At 41.1% G+C, this 26,556-nt stretch overlaps 2 protein-coding genes across 12 annotated transcripts in view; one reads left to right on the top strand and one right to left on the bottom strand.

Annotated features, from left to right (window-relative positions):
- EDRF1 (erythroid differentiation regulatory factor 1) overlaps nucleotides 1–13,041 on the bottom strand; it is a 39,785-nt gene extending 26,744 nt beyond the window's left edge. For 2 of the 3 annotated variants that reach the window (XM_027112912.1, XM_027112913.1), the window contains exons 1-13: nucleotides 12,817–13,041; nucleotides 12,591–12,641; nucleotides 11,630–11,838; nucleotides 9,563–9,629; nucleotides 8,778–8,903; nucleotides 7,586–7,710; nucleotides 7,189–7,345; nucleotides 4,220–4,321; nucleotides 3,833–3,954; nucleotides 3,016–3,127; nucleotides 1,352–1,499; nucleotides 1,150–1,258; nucleotides 723–834 (exon numbers count right to left, since the gene is read on the bottom strand). In XM_027112912.1, coding sequence (XP_026968713.1) covers nucleotides 723–834; nucleotides 1,150–1,258; nucleotides 1,352–1,499; nucleotides 3,016–3,127; nucleotides 3,833–3,954; nucleotides 4,220–4,321; nucleotides 7,189–7,345; nucleotides 7,586–7,710; nucleotides 8,778–8,903; nucleotides 9,563–9,629; nucleotides 11,630–11,838; nucleotides 12,591–12,641; nucleotides 12,817–12,924 — 1,548 coding nt within the window. In that variant the 5' untranslated portion in view covers nucleotides 12,925–13,041. The remainder of the gene's footprint in view (nucleotides 1–722; nucleotides 835–1,149; nucleotides 1,259–1,351; nucleotides 1,500–3,015; nucleotides 3,128–3,832; nucleotides 3,955–4,219; nucleotides 4,322–7,188; nucleotides 7,346–7,585; nucleotides 7,711–8,777; nucleotides 8,904–9,562; nucleotides 9,630–11,629; nucleotides 11,839–12,590; nucleotides 12,642–12,816) is intronic. The other variant, XM_027112914.1, reaches the window with a different exon arrangement.
- A 276-nt stretch (nucleotides 13,042–13,317) lies between these two features.
- TEX36 (testis expressed 36) overlaps nucleotides 13,318–26,556 on the top strand; it is a 45,098-nt gene continuing 31,859 nt past the window's right edge. The window contains exons 1-5 of one of the 9 annotated variants that reach the window (XR_003433963.1): nucleotides 13,319–13,477; nucleotides 14,815–14,998; nucleotides 15,546–15,713; nucleotides 20,288–20,487; nucleotides 23,893–25,354. The gene's annotated coding sequence lies outside the window, so the exon portion shown is untranslated. Of the gene's footprint in view, nucleotides 13,478–14,811; nucleotides 14,999–15,545; nucleotides 15,714–20,287; nucleotides 20,488–23,464; nucleotides 23,566–23,892; nucleotides 25,355–26,556 lie in introns of those variants that run through there. The other 8 variants (XR_003433962.1, XM_027112906.1, XM_027112904.1 and 5 more) reach the window with 8 other exon arrangements.

Genomic DNA, 26,556 nt, shown 5'->3' with positions numbered 1-26,556 from the left:
CAGGATGTGGACCTTATTCATACTGACATTCATGTAAATGGATCTTTCAAGAGACTATAGTTTTCCACCTTTTAACAGTGATAATACAAAGGAAAAACAGCACTACTTTATTAAAACTGTGTGAATTGTAAATTTATAGAACAGTGCTATCCAAGAGAAATGTGAGCCAGACACAAAATTTAAAATTTTCTAGTGGCTACATTAAAAAAAAGTAAAAACTGGCTGAAATCAATTCTTTTTTTTTTTTTTTTGCGGTACGTGGGCCTCACTGTTGTGGCCTCTCCCGTTGCGGAGCACAGGCTCCGGACGCGCAGGCTCAGCGGCCATGGCTCACGGGCCCAGCCGCTCTGCGGCATGTGGGATCTTCCCGGACCAGGGCACGAACCAGCATCGGCAGGCGGACTCTCAACCACTGCGCCACCAGGGAAGCCCGAAATCAATTTTTAATATTACACTTGATTCAATAAACAAAATATTTCATCATGTAATGTGTACACACATGCGCACACACACTCTTCAAGATTCAGTGTGTATTCTACATTGAAAGCACATCTCGATTCAGATGAAGCACATTTTAGTGCTCAAGAGCCACACGTGGTACCTGGCTACCAAACTGGATCCACTGGGCAGTTGCAGACTATGAATTAGGCGGCTTTAATGTCTAGGCAACAATTCTCTATCGGAATGCCAGAATTCTTTTAGAGAGCATATGTTAATCTTACTTGAGGATGCCTGCCTTTGTCCAGCAATTTAACACAATTCAGAAGCAGGGTTCTAACAGTCCCATAGTGTTTCTTATTTTGATTCTTCTTCATCATCATGTTGCAAGCAACCCTAAAAGAAGTTCATATCAAATTTACTCCCCATTCATCGTTCTCTACAAGACTCAAGTCTAGGCACGCTCTTCTTTCCTTCCAGTGGAATAAGGGCCATAAGAAACAACTAAATGTTGTGTTTTATATACCTGCCCTCCCCCTTCCCCATTTATTTTGGAACAGTATATAGGTGTATATATACATACATACATACACTTTTTTTAAACTATGAAAATCTAAAAGGTATTTAAAACCTTGGCGTAGATAATGTGGCTATACACTTAAGAATTGTAAGTAAGGCTAATTCTTCATCTTAACTTCTTAAAGCACTCACTTATATAAGAGAATAGCCACTGGCATTGTGAATGGATTTTGGTATTTGTCTTCAGTTTCTTCACAAAGAGTAGTGAGATCATAGAGCTTCACTATATCACTGCCACTTGCTGGGAAAAAACAAAAAAACCAAAAAAACCAAATAAACCTCACTTTACAGTTGCCACTCAAATCAATTACTACTCAATCAAGAATTAGCTTACCTTTAAATAGCCAATAGGTATGTCCTTCTTTGGTACAATTAGATTTCAAAAATGATAAAATATTCTGTGCAATATCTTTTATGACTTTAGTGGAAAAATTAGAGTTTTCCAAATTGGGAATCTCTTCTGTCTTTATCATTTCATACTTCTGTAAAACAGATAGAAGATAGTTTAAGAGAAAACCTACACAGCAACACTTCTCTTATGAAAAAGCGACCAAACATACGAATCCCGCAACTAGAGACCTATGCAGCATGAGAGTTTAAGTCACTGGTTTTTGGTCTTTTTTCTGCCCTGATACTCCAAAGAAATCTGACCCATCCCTGCCAGCAATGTGGTGGTTTACCACAGGAATAATTCTCAAGGGGGAGTCATCACCTGATTTTGAACCACACACTTAGGCAGGATCTCATTTCTGTCCTAACCATGGAACAAGTCACACTGTACACTTTCTTCTATTCTACCCTAATGGTTTTCCACTGGGAAGGTGGTAAATGAAGGCAGACTTCGCCCAGTAAACTTTCTCAAAATATGTATTTCTGGCTTTTTCTTTCCCCTGACACTGTAGTCATCTGGGCAGTGTCTCCAGTGTATCCTCTTTTCCCCTTGAGCTATGGAGTCTATTCCTTTACAGAAATGGAGCATGGCGTGTGGAGACAACAGTAAGAGTAAAGGCTGCAAGGCTTTTACTATCACAATTTTTTTTTTTTTCCGGTATGCGGGCCTCTCACTGCTGTGGCCTCTCCCATTGCGAAGCACAGGCTCCGGATGCGCAGGCCCAGCGGCCATGGCTCATGGGCCCAGCCGCTCCACGGCATGTGGGATCTTCCCAGACCGGGGCACGAACCCGTGTCCCCTGCATCGGCAGGCGGACTCTCAAACACTGCGCCACCAGGGAAGACCACTATCACGATTTTTAAAGCGCCTCCGTAGCTTTAGCTTGTCTTCTGCTTACACTTCCCTAAAGGCCACTTACCGTATTTTCTGAAGTACTCTAAGACTAGAAACTACAAATCAGTTGGAAAATAGACCAGATCAAAACAGAAGTGATCTCACCCTTCTCTGATCATCCAGACTCCTGTGTGCACTACACTGTGAATCCTTCACCCACTGTCTCCAATTTTTCTCTTCGCACATTCTTATTTCCCATTAGGTTAAACCGTTCTGAGTAGTGACCAAACCTTATTGTTTTTCCTCCAACATTTCTGATGGGGACAAAGTCCCTCATAAATAAAATATGCTCAATAACAATTTGCTATATAAACTATTTACTTTTATGCAATGCTGGGGCCTTTCCTTAAAACTTTGCATAAACTGAGTAGGTATTTGTATACTGAATAAACACCTCTACTGTTAGGACACTTTCAGGTAATTACTGTGGGTTCCTGGCATTAAAATTACAGTTCTCTGGCTACAAATATAGATTTTAGTACTGTATTATGACCTGCCCACAAATTACCTGTCAAATTAGACTCCTATAACATCTAGAATTCTGATACCACCAACTCAAACGTGAAAACACTCAAATTTGAGTTTATCCATAGCTATCTTCCCTGCCAAAATACACCTTAGTATTTAACAGTCTTAAAAACTTTAGTGAGGTACTTTCTGCTCCAATCTGTATTTGAGAGATTATTTTAAAAGTCGCACTGTATCTATCTTACCTGTACAATTCCATTTACATGAAAACACATGACAAGCTCTGGTACATTGCATATCAAGTTGTCCAACCAATAGTCGATTCCAGTTAGCACATTAATTGGTTTGTTGTTATCCCTAAAAATACACATTTCTAGTGTTATTTGATTTAATTAAGCTGTTCCATAGTCAATCACCTGAGACTTATTTCCCCCATTAAAATATTTTAATCTATTCTCCCTAGTTGGAGAATGCCATTTATGCTTTCTCTTCTGATGAGACACGCACATGTAGCTTATGTGGTGTGTTGTACTTAACATCCTTCCACAAGCTTTTCTTGGACTTCTAATGGGTGTCCATCAGTTTTCAGTAAGAATAGGAGGAACTATGACAGCGGATGACGGGGAGCCTACTGCACGCTCTTCACACAACCTGAAGTGAAAGACTGACCAGCATGCATCATAGTGCCCAAGTCAGAATTCACATGGACTAGCATGAACACATACACCTGGAACATTAAAAAAATGCTCACAATTAGTTAACAGAAAGCTGGTAGACCATCTCCTTGACTAGTTAAATAGACTACATTATATTCTCACAAGTTGTAGATTCAGACTTAAGACTAGGTCAGCACAGCAGATCTCTGACTCCACTCACTGAGGACTAGAATGAAAAGCCAGCCAGAGGGCTTTCAGCATCTGCTGAAACACTCCTTCCTTACTGCAGCCATTTCAACTGGTGGGGCAAGAAGGGAAGTGAAAACAACTAGAAAAGGCAACGATGCTGGAATGGAGAGGCGAAAGCAGACGGAAGGCTGATCTAAAGGGACACGAGCCTGGTTACCTGAGGCGCAGGCTGACTGCTGGGTATCTGCCTCCTCCAAATATAGGCATGTTGGAGCCAACCAGCATATGTATGTCTTCAAACGTCCATAAAATATTCCGAGCAAAATCATTTTTAAGACCCTGTGATTTAAAATCAAATAGAAAGATTATATAATAAACAGGAGATCAGTAATCTCCCCCCATGATCCACAGAAAGACTAGAAAAAGGAAAAGACAAGGGAGACAAGGTAAATTAAAGCCACAGAGCTATAAGATCACAGAGATGCTTAGAAAGATTCAGGATCAAGTGGATTTCTTCCCCTATGAATCCAATTTAGACTAGTTTTTAAATGACGAAGTAGACTGGGGATTAGGTGTCTCACCTTGGACACCACGAAAAGCATACCTGACTGTTCTCCCCGTCATTGAATAAAGTAGTCAGGTTTTGTTCTTTAGGTGCTGAGGCCACATGCCCCACTATGTATGAGGGTTCAAGAGGCTCACCTCCCTGTGAAAAGTGCAAGGATAAGGAGTGATTCTGCTGCCGTAATTACTTTAAAATGGCCTACTGTTAAAGAGTATCACCTAAACATTCAAAGCATACACATCAAATCTACTCTTGTAAATCAGGGCTAATACAAATCATTAACTCTCATCACTGGGTGACATATTTGAGCTCCTAATTACCGGTTACTAGAATAAGCTAATCACATTTAGATCTTATTCAAATAACAATGAAAGATTATTTTAAGCTTTCCGAGCTTTTTCCCTCTTTTTTTGGGTGAATCAGAAGAGCACTGCTCTTTCAGCATACCCCATCCCTACTGGATTAAAAAATTCCTAAGAAACCTCAGCCGTATTTTTGAGACACTGGTCATCAGAACAGCCTCCAGTTTCACATTTCCTAGTGTGTGTTTCACAGAAGTCTAGTCCCTGGGAGAAAAATTTCTGGAGTCAGGTTTGAAAAACACTGCTTACCAACGATTTGCTTTTGGAGAGTAACAATTCTTATTACCATTAAAAAGCCCCTAAGAGGTCCTGCACTGGAAAAACCTACTTCGCCTCTGTATAATCCAATGTTCTCACATGTATCTGATCTCATAACACTTTCTTATTCTTATTAGATTCTGTGGAATATATTTTGAAAACACATAGGAAGAGGAATCTTTGACATGGGTAAACACAGTCCACCACTCAACTTTCCAACCATAAGGGCAGTTGCCATTAAAATACATTACTTTAAACCTTTAAGAAACATTACTTTAAACCAAGATGAGCATGCATATGTGCATGCACATGTGAGTATGTGTGTGCATTGCTTATTCCTATGTGTGTGCTAACAGGCCTAGCACCTGCCTGCAAAGTACGTATAACTGCAAGCATGGGGGGAATCTCCAGTGCTTCTGCTATGTCTTGTCTTCTTTTCAAAGGGTACTTAAAGGATTTCAAACATTTATTATATTGTTTATTTACACAGACAAGTTATCAACCCCCCAAACTGTATTTGCCAGGTAGCTGCTTTAGTGGGAGTTTGGGCTCTAGTTTATCATGTCCTCAATAAAGGTTTGGCTCACGGCCATACCACAGAGACCTACTTAAACTCTATTAATGCTTAACACAGGCCTCAAACTAGCCGTTTTAGTGTTGGGAGCAAGAATTCATGAGGTGATAGCTTACGAACAAAAATACATCTCTAAATGTTGAAATTTAAAGATTTATATATGTTATAAAAAGTATTCTGTAAAAGATTATTTTTAGGCAGGGTAGCTCTACTTAGGAATATGCCATTGCTAAGACAACCCGACTGCTTACAGGGCCCTTCTAAATGTGGGGGATACATGGGCACACTGGAGTAATGCTGTGAGAACAGGCCTCTGAAGTCAGAAATATCAGGGTTTAGACCCTAGCTGGAACTTCATCAGCTCTGTGGCCACAGACAAACATCTACTTTTTATGAGCTTTATTTACTTATTTGTAAAATGATACCATCAACACAATACATATGCAGCTCCAAGGATGAAACAAATTTATACGCCACACGTGGAGTAAAGTACACGGCCTAAGAGGCATTAAGTAGATTCCAGTTCACTTCCTCCACATGCAGGTCTGCATATTCTCAAAAGCCTCCAAGGTTTTTCATAGTAACCCTTAAAGGACAGATGATAACACTCATAAAGGAGGAAATGGGTGGTAGAAGACTAGTATTTCTATTATGTGGTCTTTTTATAATGTATTTTGAAGTCAAGGAATACTAAGTAATTTTTTAGAAACTCCTTTAGTGAAGTATAATCACATATACGAAAGTACATAAAACAAATAATACAGAATATAGTATAATGACTAGTAAGAAAGCAAATTACCTATGTAACCACTACCCAAGTCATGACATGGGACCCTCCTAGCACCCAGCACCCATGTCCCTTCTCATTTATGTAACATACCCACCTCCTACAGTTATCACTAGATGGACTTGCATGGTAATTACTCCCTTCCTTTTCCTTCCAGTTTTCCCAACTTTGGAAAAAATTTAAGGTCACTACAGTTTAACGAGGCATCTCTATCTGAAAACCTACTAAAACTAAAATCAAGTTAAAGCTATTTGTCCCCTATAACCTTATAAGTTGTGAGGATAGATAGTATCTGCACAAATGCTGAATGTTCAACGTGTGAGAATACACAGCAAAAGGAAAAACACAATTTACCAAGTTAAAGATCTTATTTTTACCTTCCTCAAGCTTGTCAATATATTTTCCTAAAAATAAACACGCACAATTTACATCTATGGAGTTATTTTATTCTTTGATAGACACAATAAGGACAAAAACAAATGAACAATAAGAACCAAGAATATAAGAGACAAAAGAGGTAACAGTCTACTCTCTCTTCCTTTCTAAAAGCTTTATAACATTAATGTAGGTTAAGTCTTAGCAACTTCATCTAGAAAATCTGCAGGGCTATTTCAGGCCTACCAATCTGACTAAAAGTTAAGGTAGAAGATCAGTATTTAAATTACAAACAGGCCTGTGAGTCTCAATATCTGATAGGTATTTAATATTCCTACAGTTTAAATATACTGTATCTCCTTATGACTTTAAGGAGATAATCAGTATCGATAAGCATATTGATAAGCTATCTTAAATGTGGTAAAAACTTTTAAATGTTTTTGAATTATTTCTTAAAAAACATCAGATCTAGCCATTCACAATATCCCTTGTAAATTCCATATTGAAAAACTAAAGAAGGTACTTTTTGTAACTGTGAAGACATAAATTGATGGAATATTTTTCACTCCAGTTCATCTATTTTTATTAACAGAATAATTGATTTTGTCTCCTTAAATGAGTTTGCTGAATTAGCATCTAAGTACTAACTAACCTGACTGGAAGCACTGGGGTCTTCAGAGACTGAAGAAGGCATTTCAAAGGGGGCAGGCCAAGAAGCCCCATCCGAATCGTTTGTCTGATCTGCGCTGGACGATTTCTGCTGTTTTGCAGTAGATGGGACAGGCTGAGCAGCTCCATCACCATTGATACTGGCCAAATCAGAAAGAAAAAATACCACACTGTTACTAAGTTAACTTTATGTAACAGGCCACCGGTTTTTAAAAACCAGATTCTATAATCAAGCACAAATCTCGTTAAAAAAGCAATATAGGGCAAATGTCAACAATAATAGCGGCAAAACTTAAATTACTTTTGCTGGCTTCAAATTACGTTTTAGATCAGAATTTCATTTTTCCTCTTAAGATAAAAATAAACAAGTAGCCAAGTACCTGTAATATAAAAACTTCGAAAGAATAGCCTTCTGATACCAGTGTTCTTTGCTTTTTTTCTTCCTCTGCCACTTCTGATCAATAAGTCTTTGATAAAACTCTTTTAACCACGTCCAATCACCAGTCTGAATAACATAAGAAATTGATAAATTAACCAAGCTTGCAGTCAAAACAATTCCTTACCTATTGCCCTCTTATGGGAAATACTTTTTATTTTTTAAGTTCCACTTCATAAACCTACACTCGTAAAACATTTACCTTTCTAGACTCAGTCCCTATCAACTCTTTTAGGAAATCTCCCTGTCCTCCTCCTCTCTTTAAGCCAGACAAGGAGAGGTGACTCTCTCTATAACATGTTCTTCAGTGCCTGGAATCAGTCCCACTATGCACACTGCATTAAAATTATCTGTGTGTTTATAACCCCCAAATTATAAGCTGTTAGGAAGCAAGGACTGTGATTCTCAAGATCCTGCCCAGTGGCTAACATATACAGACTGAACTGAACTGTGGTCTTTTCAAATGGAAAAACATTTATTTTAAATGTCAATTTAAATCACTGTAACTTATTTTCCTACATCAAAGCACTGCAGGAATATTCTTTAAAGAGTAGACTATGGGAGTGGCAAGACCATGAACTATTTGCAACCATGAACTATTTATAATGACAAGGTAAATACAGAAGTACAGAGTAAGCTTTCAGAAACTGCAATATTATTATACTTTACAAAATGATGGGAGAACAGTCATTTACCACATACAGTTTGAGAAGCTCTACTTTAAGAGAACCAATTAATTCTAATATAACTATATATTCATAGGAATAATTTTTTAAACATTTTTCACATTTCCTGGCAGCCATGTTTCATGAAAATGTCTTTAATGGAGACATCAAAGGACTTTTCAAAAATTTAACCAGTCCCTGAAATTTCAGATTTTTCACAACTTTCTTCATTCACTTCACCCTTTTCCTTGCAAGAATCCTGGCTGTTGGTTTCAATGAAGTAAGTTTCTTCACCGTTCTCTTTTCTATTTTTTCTTTATTAAAGCTTTTTTATCTTCAGTGAACCTTTTCACTTCTTGGTTGAAGTATTCAACCACATTTCCACTTTGGCCTTTCTTTGAAACAAAATCACATTTCTAGTTCCCTTAAGTTGTTAAAATAGTGTTTTTCTTGTTATTTTTCACGTATTACCTGAGATGATCTCATAAAGAGTTCTTGAATATCTAACTCGTCTAATAAGAGAGTCCTTCCTATGCGGTGCACTGCCATGCTCACGTGCGATTTGCTGTAGGGAATCTTCAGAAGCTTTTTTATGTTCTTGAAAAAAATCAAGAGGAAAAAACAATTTAGAAAGACCTTTGTAGTGTGATCTGGAATCTTTCAAATTTTAACTTCACTCAACTTTAAAGCATAATAAACCTTATTTCCTTAAGGTCATACAAACTGTATTTTACACAAAAAGCTACCTATAAACACATAGAAGACAGAGTTTTAGAAGCAGAATCACCTACATTGTACCAGTCACCCTGTGTTAATGTAAATGACAGTCAAAGATTTATTTGTACACGATGGAATTTCATAAAGTATGTACAGGTCACACTGTTGCACTGACCCAGGCTTTTAGCATCTCAGATAAAATTGGCCAACTAAGGATCAACAGATTTTACCAAAAGTATCACATCTAATTCTCAACTAGTAACATTACATAACTCAACATTATAATTGCTATCATCAAAACTGCTATCATTAAAACACAACCATCAATACTAATATTAATTACCACTGCCACTATTTGGGGGGTTGCTCCCTCCTCTTTGAGGAAAGATGCAGTGAACAGTGTTACTTTAATAAAAAAGGTATTCAATAATCAGATAGTTGTAGCTTATTTCATCACTAATTTTTCAAGACTGCAGACAAAGCAGGCTATAAATCCCCAGCACAAACATCCCAACTACATTTGCAATAAGAACACTTACTTCAGAGTCAGAGACAACATCCACATCATTTCCCACTGAATCAATAAAGTCGTATGCCATCCCAAAGCTGAAGGAGAAAACAAAGGCCACAAAAATCACGTTCAGGGTGGTGCAGGTATTGTTTATAATAGAATACTACATTTCATCGTTTCTTGGATACACGTTTTTCACATTCTAACACCTCCGAAATCAGTATGCCTATCACCATTACAGTTGGCTAGTTTCTCCTTCTTAATGGTACATAAAATAATGGGGTCACTTAACAGACATAGAAAACAGACTTGTGGTTCCCATGGGGGAGGGGGAGGGGGAGAGGGATGGATTGGGAGTTTGGGATTAGCAGATGCAACCTATTATATATAGAATGGATAAACAACAAGATCCTACTGTAGAGCACAGGAACTAAATCAATATCCTGTGATAAACCACAATGAAAAAGGATATGTACATATGTGTGTGTACGTGTGTGTGTGTGTGTGTGTGTATATAACTGAATCACTCTGCTGTACACCGGAAACTAACATAACATTGTAAATCAACTATAGTTCAAGAAAAAATAAATTTAAAAAAATTAAAATAATGGGGTGACTTAAAAATCAATAGCATCTTGGATTTGATAAAAGATAGTAATAACAGAATAGTAATAGAAGCAATTAATAGTAAATATTTAGAATAAAAACAATTAACAATTATTTTTATTTCTGTAGTCATGAAGTCTAAAAAATATCCAATAGAAAACAGACAGTTAGAGTTGTTATTATTTTTAGGTGGGGAGATGAGAAAAATAGCAACAGAAACATTTATCAGAATTTTTGTCTCTGGGATTATGTTCCCAGTGATATACACTACTACCCTTTTAAAAAATATATGAGAAAAAAATGCACATGAAACCAATTCAACCAGAAAGAGAAAAAACAGCTAACTGAGCACCCAACTTGTGCCAGGTACCACATGAGGCACATCTATAATCTGCAAGCCTGAAAGGCAGCCGATGTCACCATTTTTCAGTTTGTAGGAAGCAGAGAGTCAAGATACTTATTTAGGACTGCCTCACTTCAAAGCATGCTGACGATTTACCATGTGGTCTAGGCAAGTTACTTAACCTTTCCAAGCTTCAGTTTTCCGCAGGAAAGTTAGTTAACAGTACCAAACTCAAAGGGTTGTTGTGAGAATGAAATGAGATAAACATATAAAGTACTCAGCACAGTGTCTGTACACAGTCAATATAATTATCATTTAAATCACTTTATAACATTTAATTCTGTTGACCTACAATTTATTAAGCCATTCTTCTAAAAGAAGATACGCAGACTACTTCCAATTTTTTTTTTTGCTAGTATAAATAGTGCTACAAACAAGCAACATTTTACAAATATAACTTTTACCTTCTGAGACATTAGGATAATTTCCAAACTACTGGCACATAAGGTACTAATGTATTTATGGCTCTTGCTATATGTTATGCAGAAATATTTTAGGTTCAATCGCTAAGAGGAAAAAAGAGAACCCCATACATTAAACGGTCTACAAGAATATGGACATCATTACATTTTTCTCTGTAAGACCCAGGCCACTCTCTCAACTTTAAATACCACCACCAAGTGTCAAAGTCAAGGGTGTACATCACTCGACATGCTGTGTTTTTACATCACTGCTTTTTCAGCCCAGACAATCCACCACCATTTAATGAAAAATTCCACAAGACAGGTTAGGCAGTGTTAAGGGTTTTCCTCATCACGTGCCACCCTGATTCTCTGCATTCACACATTCAAAAGGTATGTAAATTGGCTAAAATTAAAATAGCTGATGGAATTTTAGTGGTCAAAACTCATCTTTGTTAATAACGTGATGCAGACTTGAAAGAAGCATATGCGATTGATATCTTCATATTTTAACAGAGTCCTATTATCAGGGGGATAAAGGACATTGAAAGTCAAATACAATCTTTTACCAAAGCGAAATCTTGGCACGTTGATGAGCATTACAAATTAAACTGAACAGCGAGTATTAAGAGTTTTAAGGTGGAGGGTTGAGGGACTGGTAAAAATGCCATCAGTTAATATTTACCTTGAAAATGGCTTGCTTTTCCTACTGTTGCCAAGAATGGTAGTTCCTGCTGGTCCTAGTTTGGCACTCTCTCGTAACCAGTTGGCAGGTGGGAGTTTCAAGTCTGTTTTCTCTTGGAGGCGTGCAAATGCTGTCCGAGGAGGGGCAGAAGAGTATTTCACCACAGCTCGGCTCTTCACTTCATTGCCTCCAAGAAATAAAGCTGATCCCTGATTAAAACATTAAATGAAATTTTAATATACACTACTAGGAATAAAAATACCCCACCTTAATAATAATAAAAACCCTACCACATCAGGCTTACAAGAACATATACTACATGTTACTAACAGCAGTTAATAAATGTGAGCGTAAATGTGTACCATTTACTTAGCTCTTTTTCACATAATTTCAAAGAAAAAAAGATGAGTCAAGGAGTGTGATGGGTTATTAGCTAGGAAACAGGCCAACCGAACTATCTTTTAAAACATTCATAAAAAAGTGTAGAAGCAGAAACCAAGGAGTCAAGAGTAGCACGTTAACTAAATGCAAAATTTAATAAAACCTCTGTTCAATATTAAAGATGTATTTCAATGTCAATAACATACATCATTTAGAAAGTAGTTTGTGGTGAGATATCTGGGCCTTTTTTGTTTTTAAGTAAGCGTTTAGCAACTGATTAGTCAGTTTACGACACAAATACTCTGAATGTCTAACTTCATAGCAAGTCCCTGGGGGGTGCGCACAGATTTCACTTGCACATCCCCAAGAAAGCTCAGGGTCTAAGTTAACTCTTCCAACCTTCCTTCACGTAGCCCCGCTTCGGCCTGGCAAACACTTTGCGCCCTTCTAACATTAATTAGCTCAGTGCCATCTCGGTGAGCTTGCTCTCTTCTCCCTTCAGCTCTGCAAGGCTGTGCCGACTTGGGAACCACATATTTACACGTACGCTTCTTGAGAGCGGAGGTCGTGTCTAACTCACCTGTCGGTTATCTTCGACTGGGAAGCCAGGACTGCTTTTGATACGAATGATCTGCAAGTAAATGCCTGAGTACACCGACAGGCACACGGACTTCCACTCCGTTTGGGGGGCCGTCGGGGAGGCGTGGAGAAGGCGCCAGAAGCCGCCGGGAACCGTGACATCCCTCCCGGCCGAGCGGGCCCGCAGCCCACGGAGCCCTGCAGGTCCCGCCCCACCGCGGACTCACCTGTGCAGAAGGTTCCTCGGACTCTCCTTGGGACAAGAGGCTGAGCCCTCCCCGAGCAGCGGCCCCGGCCGGCGGAGCCTCGGTCCCGGCCTCCTTAGAGTCCCCCATCACCTCGGTCCAGGTGAGGCGAGGTGAGGCGAGGCGACGCGAGGCGACGCAAGTCTCGACCCGAGAAGCCGTAACAAGTTGCCGGGCCCAGAGGCGCTGCTGGCCAGCAGAGCAGGAGCCAGATACGCCCCGCACTTCCGGCCTCTGACAGGAAGAACTGGACCGAACGCGTTCAAATCTCGCGACTTTTGCTCCAGAGGCCCGGCCCCGCCTCCCCCGGTAGATACCAGCTTCGCGGCGGGGGCGGGAACTGTCGTGCGCTGATGTCTGCCAGAGTTTCTGCGGGAAACTACTTCTCGCGTTATCTGACTCCCAGGCTCCACCCCTTGCACGCCGGTCTTTGTTGGCCAACCGTCCTCGGGACTTGGGCTTTGGGCGGAGTCAAAGTCGCAGAGGTCTTCTCTGCGTGGGCGGGGAAGAGCGGCCGTAGTTGTAACCAGCGGCTCCCGTTACGTAAAGTAGTGAAGTGTCAGCGCTTTTCCCGCCACAGCTTTCAGTGCCCCTTCGGTTTGCAGTCGGGCTCACAGGCCCAGGAAGGGAAAGACATGCCCAGGTGAGGGGCCGTCCAGACTCAAGCCAGCCCGGCCTCGGCGTACTGTCCGCTAATCGCAGTGCGTGCATGGGCCTCGCGGTCCCGAGTGTAGGAGCGGCGGGGCTCCGCGGGGAGAGGAGGCCCTCCGCCTTTGCTGAAGGGATGGATTTCAGAGGAGACGGTACCGCCAGAGGTGCAGAGTTTGCTGTTTAGTGACGCCTGGAGCATCTACGGAGAGCCCCGTATTTGTCGGGCCCTAGGGAACTAGCAAAGGGCATTCCGGTGGTCCAGGGACTTCTCGAGCGTTAAAGGGCTCAGGAAACACCTGGGGATCTAGTTGACATGCAGATTTTGATTCAGTTGGTCTGAGAGGGGCCTGAGATTCTACATCTCTACCAGACCCCCAGGAGATGATGCCAGTGCTTTGAGTAGCAAAGAGGTAGAGAAATAGCCAAGGTCTGTGTAAAGCTTCGAAGGTGCTCGGCTCTCTTAACCTCTGAGCCGAAACCCAGTATCGTATCGTTACATGCAGCCACAGCCTTCATAAAACTGTTTTGTTTTGCAGTAAAATATTGAAAGTTTCTTGAAAACTTAGTTTTGCCTTGGCAATTACTTGGCTATCTCAATTTGTAATTTACATCAGGTGCTGATAATACACTAATTATCTGCAGATTTAGAAGTCCTTGTAACTGTTAACAAACTCAATTTACAAATTGTTTTCAATTGTAACAAAACATTTTTATGATTTATATTTAACAGTGAATTTAATATCATAGTATATTTTGTAGAACTTAAATCAACATGTATTGGTTTTGATATCTATAATTTTCTGCTTGTATTTTGCAGTCAATTTTTTTCATTTTTTGCAAGTAACATTGTTATTTTACATTATAGTAAAAAGTTGAACACAACTTAAAGGTCTAAGGACATTAGGAGGATGGTTAAGTCTACTTTTGGTACATAATACCATTAACTTGTGCAACTATTATCAATAAATTGTTTTTAAAGAATATTCAAGAACATTTAAATTGCACATTGTATGTTAATATAAGTGTACCTGTACTGTAAGATCGTGTGCGATGTTGTGATAAAAAAAAGTAAAGCAAACCTGTGATAAGATCTTAATTTCACAAACATGTTTATTTCTTTGTCAATGTCCATAAAAACATATCTCTACGGGGTAAAATGAAATGATTTAAAATTTATTCTTTAAAGCTTCATTTTCCTGTTTTTGTTTCTGATTATGCATTATTTTATAGTAAAATGTCATTTTATTAAGCTTTTATACATATATAATTTAGCTTCTAATCATCTTTGAATTCTGTTGTTCTATTGTATAATTCTGTGTTTGCAAGAAGGGATTTCCTGATGTAGCAGTGATTCTTTCTTCAGGACTCACATATACTGCAGGCCTCTTGAGAAGTAAGTGCCTGAACCCTTGTTGATAATGCTTCGGGAGAAAATGTGCTGGAAACAGCCTGTGAAAAGGCAGCGAGAAGAGTGAAACACAGAGAACCGGGAACGCAGCACAGAAAAAGAGAGGTCAGCGGCAGAGGGGACTATGGGAGCGGGCGTTGGGCTGGGGGAACCAGGGACGCCCAGGAACTGTTTGTGGAAGGAAACCTGAGGAGGGACCAGATATTCTGGGGCCTCTCACAGGGCAGGACTAGAGAGATTTAGGTAGTGAAGGAGGATGATCCCTGATGGCAGGAGAAACTGAGCACATCTGAATTACATAAAGTTTACACATTCTTCTAGCTCTAAGTGCTTATTAATTTTTTTCTTTTTCCTCTTCAGAAACGTTTATGTGCTGTGGGTTTAAGTTAATATAATTGTTTTTAATGTCTGTGATTGAAATATAATGTGGGAAAACATGGATCATTACTTCCAGAACTTCACATTTTAAGACACTTATTTATGTTCATTTTTATATTTTCCCAGTGTCTGCCTTCCCCTCCTTCCCTGCCCCCCAGGTCCCAGCGCCCGTCAAGGTGTACTTCATCATCTGTGGCTTGCTCTGCCCTGCAGGGGCAGTTATCCTGGATCTTGTAACCAATCAGTGCTCTCACATGTTTACCTGTCTTCCCAGTGCCTGACGCCATCACCACTAAAGAGATGTTTGCTGAATGAATGAACTGCTTATAGTTTGATGCTTCCACAAGTTGTCCCATAACCTGTGTCTGCTGGTGCTTTTCCTTTGCCTAGAATACCTTTCCCTTCCTCACCTGGCTCATTCCTAAAGACTCATCCGTCACAGGTATCATCCCTAAAAAGTCTCTCCTGACACCTCCCTCTCCTTACCCCATAGGGTCCCTTTCTTTGTTCCCAAAACTTGTATGTAGCTTTTTCCTGCACTTGCCCCCTTATAGAAAAATTACGTACTTGTATCTACGTCCCTTGCTGACTGTGAGCTCCTCAAGGGCTAATGTTCTGTCTAATCATCTGTTTCACCAATGCCAACGCAGCACCAGCCCACAGAACTGTTTTAGCCCTCGGGCTAATGCAGCTAAAATGACTGGTGCCAACAGGCTTTTAAAATGCTTATCAAAATGTTCGAGACATAAAAACAATGTTGTTGGCTCCAAGATATACATATTTTTTTTTTTTTTTTTTTTTTTTTTTTTGTGGTACACGGGCCTCTCACTGTTGTGGCCTCTCCCGTGCGGAGCACAGGCTCCGGACACGCAGGCTCAGCGGCCATGGCTCACGGGCCCAGCCGCTCCGCGGCATGTGGGATCCTCCCGGGCCGGGGCACGAACCCACGTCCCCTGCATCGGCAGGCGGACTCCCAACCACTGCGCCACCAGGGAAGCCCCATATTTTTAATCTTGCAAAATGAAAGCTACAATGTTTAATGAAGTAGCTACAAAATTTGCAGTGCCAATGTCATTAATTATTAAAGTTAGTATTCACAGTTTGTTCCATTCTAAAACTACTTGTATGTTAGATTTTCTCTGCTTACAAAAATCCTCCCAGAACCCAAGATGATTTCAGAGAAATGCCAATCAAAAATTCATTTAGTTGTAGCACACAGTACTTTCCAAAGCAAAATGAGAAATCTTTTCTAAAACTTTTACAGTTGCATGTAAGGCAGATATGCTTAGGGCCCTTGGAATTCCCGAACAGCCCCACCTGCAGAGAAGGAAACTTCAGGGAGTGCTTAGACTGAGGCTTGGGCCCTTCGGTCTGTTTGCCACCATCCCCTCCATGACCTAGTGTCTTAACCTACTCAGCCTCGCTTGTGTACTTTGCCTGCTGGTCAATGAAAGTCCCTGGTTTTCTGATTCCTGGTCCTGGACTTTGAGCTGGAAGAGAGATTTGAGATTATCTGAGCCAATCCTGTCCCTCTTTAGATGAGAGCAGTGCAGTCCAGAAAGGAGGATAGAATTGACGTGTTGAATATCGTGCAAAGGTAGTTTAAATAGCAAAGGCAGGACTGGTACCCAGGTCCCGGAGTACTAGTAAGTACACTTAGTCTTTAAAACAGTCAAATTGCAAACACTGGCCAGTGGAACTTTAATTTGCTTCCGAATCACCTGAGGAACTTGTTAAGCGAGCAAATCCTCTAACCACCTCCAGATGCTAAGTCAGTATTGCTAGGCCAGTGCTGGGGAATCTATGTTTTTGGTGAGTTACTAGTGTCTGACCACCTTGGCCTGCAGACCACAACTTAGAACAGTGATCTCCAAGGATTATCCCCTGGGGTGCAGGAAGAACTGTGGCTTCTGTTTTGTTTTGTTTTTTTAATCTGGAAAGTAAAGGCAAAATTAAGCCTTACTAATGCTTAACATACAGGTTGACACAGGTGCCCTTCCTTGGGCCATGGTCAGCTGGTGTATCAGTCCAGTATGATTGGGTTATGCAGCCAAAACAAATGATTCCCAGATGTCAGTGACTTAAACTAGGGATGCCAAATAAAATAAATAAATTTAAGATAAACAGAAAAAATTGGGGGTAAGAATTTCCAAATATTTAGTAGCAGTATGTCACATGTGACATTTGGGACAGACTTTCACTGGTCCAGGTAATTTTTACTCCAGAACCCAGGTTGATGAAGCAACCTGCATCTGGAACTAGTAGGGGTGGTGGGGCAACAAAGAGATTGGTGAACCATGAACTAGCTCCTAAAGCTCCGGCTCAGAAGTGAAAAACATACTGCCTCTCACTTTTTTTGGCCAAAATGATACACGTGGCCAAGCTTAGCATCCAGGTGGTGGTGAAGACTAATGGTCCCCTAAGGAAGGACATTGGGTGTCTGTGGACCATTATGCAGTCTACCACGGCATTTAGTGGCTTGGATGGGCCACTGGATGCCATCCACAGGGTAAAATATGACAAAACAAGACCTTTAGGGACTTCACTGGCGGTCCAGTGATTAAGACTTTGCCTTCCAATGCAGGGGGTGTGGGTTCCATACCTGGTTGGGGAGCTAAGATCCCACGGGTCTCACAGCCAAAAAAACCAAAATGTAAAACAGAAGCAATATTGTAACAAATTCAATGAAGACTTAAAAAAAAAAAAAGACCTTTAGAAGAATCTTTTCAGAGTTTTGTAATAAGATGGGGGTGACCTTGAAAATCTCATGTACCACACAGATCACAGATCATCTTGTGACAAAGCACTTGAAAGAACTGTCAAGCTTAAAAAATGAGTTACTATATTTTGTTTTACAGAAAGTATTCCACATTTACTCATCTTTTCTGTGATGACAAGTAGCTGTCATTAGGATGGTGTAGGAGAGAGTTTCACAAAAATAAACAGACTTAATCTGTTCCTTCATGATAATGGTGATGTTTTTAACAATGAGTGAGAAACTCATTGGTTTTCAAAAGAACTGAATCCTATGGAGAGAGCATTTCTGAAAATAGAGGTTTGCAGATCTTTCCAGTGTTACATGATTTTGTTGCTAAAAGTGACATGTATCGCTTATTAAAAAAAAAAAAAAAAGGCAAATATCCACACAAAACTTAGAAACTGAAATTTCTCACCTCTTTAAAAAGCTCTCCCAGATGGAGAGTTTTGGGATCCACGTCGTAATTGTTTTCTTTGATACTGCTAGTTGGCCTACTCAGAACGCCCAGACTGATCTCTTTGTCAGTCTCCAACTGATTTGTTTACCCCCAAAATGTGCATGTAAGATTCACTGTTCCCAGCTGCCAGCAGGGTTTTTCCTCTCTCCTCTATTTTATACATCCTGTTTTTAATTGTGTTCCATGACAACAGTCAATTGACCTTTCTTCCTCATGTACAAGTAAATGAATTGCATGTAAAACAACTAGCTAAGCATCTCTGAATTATTCCTTGACACCATTTAATTGGTTTGTAAAAGGAGGATTGGTGGACTTCAGAGAAGATGGAGATTTAGCCAAATTTCATTTAAAACCTTTGCATGATTTGTGGAAACAATTGAAATGAGCAGTTTGACTTGGTAAGCGGTGTGATTCTTCCTAGTTAGTTTACTTATCTTTTGAGATACTTTAAGCAATGACAGCCATTAAAACCAAGTTTTAAAATAAACGGAACTTAGAAGCACACTTCAAATTGTTATATCACAGCGTTTTCAGCCAAGAGTCACAAAAATAAACCTATTTGACCACTTTACTCTCTTTAAAAAAATGCTAGCGAGAGCAGAACTAGTTTGCAATCAATAAATAAAATTAAAATATTTAAAATATTGTTTTAGACTTTGAACATTTTCTACTTTTGTATTTTTATGCTAATGTATTACTGCCAGTATATTATTTACAAATAAATTAAGATGCATATATTGGGGCTACATGTTCAGAATTTTTTTCAACTAATAATAGTATATGATAAGAGTTTATAGACCACTGCCTTTCGAACCAAAAACCACATGCTAGCTACTCTTTAGGTCAAGAACAGTTAGTAAATTAATAATCTATATTTTCCTTTACACTTTAATTTGACCAAAGTAGAAAAATTTTAGAGTATAAGGTAATGCAAACCTTGATGTGCCATTTACCAGTGTCATAGCAAGGAGCCCTTGGTTACAATTACAGGATACCTTACATACTTATTCTTGATAATTATTTAATTGTTGTTCTGTAGATTAATAACATTTAAGCAAAATACTTGAAACTATTTGGAAATCATTTCGACTGCATTTGAACTCAATGCAGATACTTTTCTAGATACACGATGAACTCAAATTCTTTTGCAAGCTATTAGCCTTGACTTTCAGAATCCAACACAGATGATCGTAGGGGCAGGTTGTCTCTGCTGGGTGTTACTTTCCCAGCAGAAACGTCCTTAAAGTCTTTGTGAGTTTTATCCTCCTAAGCTGATTATTACCCTAACCGAATCCTAGCAAAAGTTCCTAACTCACTAACGACTGCTCTCCAGGCACCTCAATGGTGGCTGGAGCACGAGTGGTGATTCATGCTGGGCACACACCTTAGGCTGAGGGTGAGAAGGAAAGAATTCTCAAATGAACCTTCAAATCAATCCCTCAGGCAGGCCTCTGCCTTTCCAGTTAAGGGCTTGGCCTTTGCAGACCCTAAAGAATCATTTAGCCATTAAGCATTTCCAAGGAAGTTTCCAGTGGAGAGAACAAAAGGAAGGCATCACTTAGTGCAAAAGTGTCCAGTGTCAGAACTGGACCTTTTTACTAAACATTTCTATATTTGTCTTCCTGTGGGCATTGAAGAGATCTGTTTTACCTTGTCAGTGTAATGCAGTTACAAGGCTGCACCCAGGAATGGAATCCACTGCAGGAGCATGTTGGACAGAATGGTAACTACTGGATGGACCATGAGTGTTATCCACATATGACAGTTTTTTACATATTTATTTACATTTTGTTCTCTCCAGGAAATGAAGCCAGAATCCACAGATGTCATTATCCATCTGCACACTTTTGTTTACTACCCAGAAGGCAAGAATATTGCATCTTAAAAGTGTCTGGACTTTTGTTCTTTCTTATCACAAATGACTTGAGAAGATCTGACCATTCACAGTTACCCAGAGTGGAAGTGCCAACGACATGCTTCCTGGAGCGCTTTGAGATTCAGGTACAAAAGGCATTTTATAAGCACAGAGTGAAAAAGCATCATTTATATTCATTTGCTGCTGTGGCATTTCTCTCTGGAATCTTCCTCGTGTCTGTCAACATTGTGCAAAAGGACTGGCCTCATCTACATTACAAATATCTCTCCTTTAATGGTCTGGAAGTAGGAAAGGGACTGCATAAGAGCGAGCTCTCGTGTTGGAGGGTCTCCCACTTGTTTATCCCTAAAACTGGTTGGACATGGTCGCTGTGGATGTCATGAATTATTTTGGAAAGACCTGAGTATGAACTCAGTACAGTGCTTTGTGCATCTTGGCTGCAGTGAATGTGTATTATCTGACTTCAGTGACTCATGGGAGAATCACAGCCTTAGGGAAGAGCTTCTGAGGGGTCATTTAGAATGGAGCCATTCTGGACAGACGGTGGTCAGTTCTCTGCTAGCTTCCGGAGTGGAGAAGTTTCCACCATGATGGCTCCTTTGACCCGTGGCAGATCCTTTCTTGCAGGGTCCCTGCTTGGTATGATTTAAGAAGCATCAAGGACTTTCTGCCCCAGAAGATCTGTGTGTGACATCACACACATGGATGAGGGTTTGCCAACTGTATTAGTTAAAGTAGAGCCTGGCTTGGAGGGGCTCCCATGCCCCTCTGGGAATGTTCTAGAACATGGGGCATTACCCAAGAGACAGAGCCTGGGATGGTGTTACTCAGGTCAAAGGTCTGAGCGTGGGGGGCCATATAAATGAGTGGTGGGGCGGTGTGTATAGATGCAGGAGAGGTGCTTGGAGAGCAGGAGTGCTGCTACCAGGAGAGATGGTTCCCAAAGGGAGAGACCCATGTGCCAAGCCCTTCTCTTTTTCCTCTGCCCAGGGTCCCTTCTGAATCTGCAAATCAGCTGCTGCTTCTCCTCCTCCTTTGCCTTCTTCTTCAAATCTTTTCATCACAAAAATTTCAAATATATACCTAAGCAGAGAGAACAGTAAAATGAACCCCCATGTACCCATCACCATTATCCACCTTGAAAAATGACCAACACCATCCAGTCTCCTTCCACACACCCTCCCCTTCCTCAGATGATTATTGAAATTAGCTCATACTTTTTTAAAAAAAATAAATTTATTTGTTTATTTTTGTCTACGTTGGGTCTTCGTTGCTGCGCACGGGATTTCTCTAGTTGCGGTGACCCGGAGCTACTCTTCGTTGCGGTGCACAGACTTCTCATTGCGGTGGCTTCTCGTTGCAGAGCATGGGCGCTAGGTGCACAGGCTTCAGTAGTTGTGGCACATGGGCTCATTAGTTGTGGCTCGTGGTCTCTAGAGCACAGGCTCAGTAGTCGTGGCACACAGGCCTCGTTGCTCCGTGGCATGTGGGATCTTCCCGGACCGGGGCTGGAACCTGTGTCCCCTGCATTGGCAGGCGGATTCTTAACCACTGGGCCACCAGGGAAGCCCTCCTTAATTATTTTTAATTTAATGCTCCCTGTTGCATTTTTCTGGCCATTTTCTTCTGTCAATCACTGTCTTAAGTCAGTCTCCTGGATTGGCTATGAAAAGACACCTTTCTCAAGGGAGCCCTAAGCAGACACATTTCTCAAGGGAGAAATGTTGAGACTGGCCAAACGACGTAGGCTTAATTCAGTTCCACCCGACAGACACACGTCTAGTCCTAGGCACAGTGCTGGGTTAAGGATGTCGGCAGAACAGGGTTCCTAACCTCAAGGGCATATGATCTAGTTCTGGGAAGAGGACAAGGGCTGTAGCAAGTAGTCAGCAATAGGAGGCGGGATGTCACCACTGAGGAAGGGAAAAGACCAGGTGTGGGGGACCTTCCAGGTTGAGATAGACACACTGGGCTGGGAGGGGTGAGGGTTCAGGGAGGTCAGCAAGGGCCATGGAGCCTGAGGTGTTGAGGAGGGACTTGGAGGGTTGAGTGTGGGGTGGAACAGTGAAGGAAAAACACTTGCTAAAACGTGGAGGTGGGAATAGCTGAGGGAGCTGTGGGAGTGCCCCAGTTGGCTGGAACACAAGGTGCAAGGGGCTTGGTGGGAGGAATGGGGGAAGGAGGGGTGGTGGGGGGAGGAGGGCAATTGATTCTTCCTAGGTTAAGAACTAGATAATACTTATTTCTAAGTAAGGAAAACCAAAACTGGATTTTTAGAGCATGGCTATGAAAAACGTACTGCAGACCACACTTAAGGAAACCGGAAGAAATCAAGGTGGGCTTAATGGAAGTTAGGCAGCAGGGGTGGTATAAGAAAACTCAGGTAGCTGCCTGAAATAAAGTGGACCCAGCTTCCACTAGCCAGGCGATGCATTTTTTAAACATATAAATGAGGCTTATTGTGATTCCCCACTACATAAAATGTAAGTATAACTGTGGACTTTTTTTTGCTGCTGAGTTCCGAGAAAATATGGGGTTTTTTTGTCTCTGCCAGTGAAATAAATACGTGGACAGAAAATTCCTAGCATTGCTTCCATGTAAGGGAGGGCAAAGAAGATGGTGAGCTTTGGCAAAACGTTCGTGTTTTGTAAATGAAACAGAACAGTAACTTGATTTTTCAAAAGAATAAGGTTTTCATTACAAGTGTGGGCCCGTTTATGTTGGAAGATTCAAATGTAGCAAAACGCAAAAAGGCAAGAAAATGCATCGTCCCACTATCCAAAAAACATAATTTTTAATGTTTTTGTGTCATATGACGATTTGGGAACATGTTTTTGATACTGAATGACTTCGGTAATTCACCCCGCCCCCCTCCCCACCCCATTCATTGTGCTTATCGAGTGTTGGCATTAGTATTTCTATCTCTGTTGACTTTAAGAGGCAATCCTCCTTTGAGCTCAGATTGCAGATGGAATACAGGGGATCATCTCGATACTGAATGAGAGAGAAAGTTTATTCTCAGATATGCATGAAACCAGCCCTGTGCTTGTGTTTTGATTTTTGTTTTGTTTTTCATTTGTTTGGTTTGGTTTTTTTTTGCAGGGCCTGGGGAAGACTGTAAATGGAGTCTGCAGAGCGTATGGCTAAATATCTAAGTTATATATTAAGCCAACAAATTATTAAATAAAATATGTCCTATCCTCCTTCCTTGGCTAGTACACCTTCATCACAGCCACCCCTTGGAGACTATTAAAATGTTCTATTCTCTGACCCTTCTAACAGGTGCCCCCTGGCCACCCCTTGGGCATAGGGGTACAAACACCAGGTCCTCTGGGCGTCAGGCCTAGGAAGCACACTGTGTGGGCCCCGAAGCAGGCTTGGAGCCATTAGGGCAGGCTCTCAGCAGCTCCAGGTGGGCCTGTGTCCCTGTGTGTTGCAGGGGGGTTAGGGCAGGGGTGGCCAGAGGAAAGCCAGAGCAGGTGCCCCTCTGACTCTGATTTGAGTGAATTATTCCATGTTTCCATGTACAGGTGGTATGCTGGGTGCTGGGAACGCAAAGGTGAGTGCAAACAGTTTAGTGGGGGCATATGCAGAAGCTGTCAAGGAAGTTCCCCCTCTCAAATGTGAACTTGCAACTATGACTTGACCTAGGCAGTAAAGTCAGGGAGGAGGTAACTAGGCAAAAAGGGCAGAGAAGAGAATTCCAGGCAGAGGGAAAACATAGGTGAAGTCCAGGTATCAGCGGAGAGAGGCACAGCCATTGTGAGGCAGGGGAACACGGTGGTAAGGCTGGGATGGGAGCCACAGGAGCTTGAGATGGGAGGCGGGGCTGGAGAGGCAGGTGCACACTGACCAGGGGAGGTCTCCGTGAACTTGTTAAGGAATTTCTCAGGATCCTCAGTGAAAGGCTTTGAGCAAAGGGTCACAGGATCAGGGTAAACAAGGCTACACCATCTTGAATTGATCCTGGCTAGACATAATGGTTCTTTGGACCAGTGGGATAGTGATGGAGATGGAGAATGGCAGACAGGCTCCAGGGAGATTTGGAAAGTAAAATGGCCAGGACTTCGGGGGGATTGGATTAGGGGCAAGTGGGAAATACATATCAGGGGAAATTGGTCAAAAAAATGGGGTGGACGATCTGGGAACACTGAAAGAAGGTGAGGTTGGAGGGGTAGGTCATGAGTTGGCTCTGGGACATATAGGTATGAGGTACCTTTGGGGCACCTAGGACGGTCCTCAGCAGGCAAGAGGATATACCGCTTGAGCAGTAAAAAGAGGTCAGGGCTGCAGACTTAGGTGTGCGAGTCATCTCCACAGAGGTGGTGAGCCAACCTTAACCTTAGGGTTAGGATTAGGGTCCACGGATGTGATGTCTGGGGAGAGACTGTCCACTCACCTGATAGAAATTAAACAACCCAAGCTTTCTGATGCAGATGAGAACCTTAAGAGTGGAATCACACCAACTGTGAACAAAAATGACAAAAACCTTCTAGCAGCCTTGCTCATGACATTGGTCACTGTAAACAGGCTTGTCATGCACAAATCACCTGCAACAACAAAGAGGATTAGGGATGAGTTGGTCACTGTTGCATGGGGACTTGTTGTGCTTGTGAGTTTAAATCGGATTCCTGTTACTTGCACACCATTTTGCCATGTGTATTTGTAAATATATCTTGCTGGCATATTTTATGCTTCAGTTAATTTAGTTGACATCTAATTTAGTTGACATATAAAAATAAAATCAATTTTCAGACAAAATACCCATAAAATAAGTGGAATGCAATAATAGGTTTCAAGAAATTTAAATGTAATATATTTAGGCTTCTATTCTAAAGCAATTTCATCTAGAATGGTAGATATTGTAGATGTAATTTTTTCCTGAATCTCTGTCAATTATACAATAATAAATGTGGCTACTATATACCCAGAAATTTATTTTTTTAACATCTTTATTGGAGTATAATTGCTTTACAATGTTGTGGTAGTTTCTGCTGTATAACAAAGTGAATCAGCTATATGTATAAATATATCCCCATATCTCCTCCCTCTTGGGTCTCCCTCCCACCCTCCCTATCCCTCCCTTCTAGGTGGTCACAAAGCACTGAGCTGATCTCCCTGTGCTATACAGCTGCTTCCCACTAGCTATCTGTTTTACATTTGGTAGTGTATATATGTCCATGCCACTCTCTCACCTTATCCCAGCTTACCCTTCCCCCTCCCTGTGTCCTCAAGTCCATTCTCTACATCTGCATCTTTATTCCTGTTCTGCCCCTAGGTTCTTCAGAACCTTTTTTTTTTTTTTTTAAGACTCCATATATATGTGGTAGCATACGGTATTTGTTTTTCTCTTTCTGACTTCACTCTGTATGACAGACTCTAGGTCCATCCACCTTACTACAAATAACTCAATTTCGTTTCTTTTTATGGCGGAGTAATATTCCATTGTATATATGTGCCATGTCTTCTTTATCCATTCATCTGTCGATCGACACTTAGGTTGCTTCCATGTCCCGGCTATTGTAAATAAAGCTGTGATGAACATTGTGGTACTTGACTCTCTTTGAATTGTGGTTTTCTCAGGGTATATGACCAGTAGTGGGATTGCTGGGTCATACGGTAGTTCTATTTTTACATTTTTGAGGAACCTCCATACTGTTCTCCATAGTGGCTGTATCAATATACATTCCCACCAACAGTGCAAGAGGGTTCCCTTTCCTCCACACCCTCTCCAGCATTTATTGTTTGTAGATTTTTTTTTTTTTTTCAGTATGCGGGCCTCTCACTGTCGTGGCCTCTCCCGTTGCGGAGCACAGGCTCCAGACGCGCAGGCCCAGCAGCCATGGCTCATGGGCCCAGCCGCTCCGCGGCATGTGGGATCTTCCCGGACCGGGGCACGAACCCGCGTCCCCTGCATCGGCAGGCAGACTCCCAACCACTGCGCCACCAGGGAAGCCCTGTTTGTAGATTTTTTGATGATGGCCATTCTGACTGGTGTGAGGTGATACCTCATTGTAGTTTTGATTTGCATTTCTCTAATTATTAGTGATGTTGAGCATCCTTTCATGTGTTTGTTGGTAATCTGTACATCTTCTTTGGAGAAATGTCTATTTAGGCCTTCTGACCATTTTTGGATTGGGTTGATTCTTTTTTTGATATTGAGCTGCATGAGCTGCTTGTAAATTTTGGAGATT

The sequence above is a fragment of the Aethalodelphis obliquidens genome, unplaced genomic scaffold (genome assembly GCF_003676395.1).
Source record: "Aethalodelphis obliquidens isolate GAN/ISIS:26980383/991018 unplaced genomic scaffold, ASM367639v1 scaffold11, whole genome shotgun sequence".
In the NCBI taxonomy this organism is placed as follows: Eukaryota; Metazoa; Chordata; class Mammalia; order Artiodactyla; family Delphinidae; genus Aethalodelphis; species Aethalodelphis obliquidens.
Note: the sequence above shows the minus strand (reverse complement) of the source record. Positions and strands in the feature narration are given on the sequence as shown.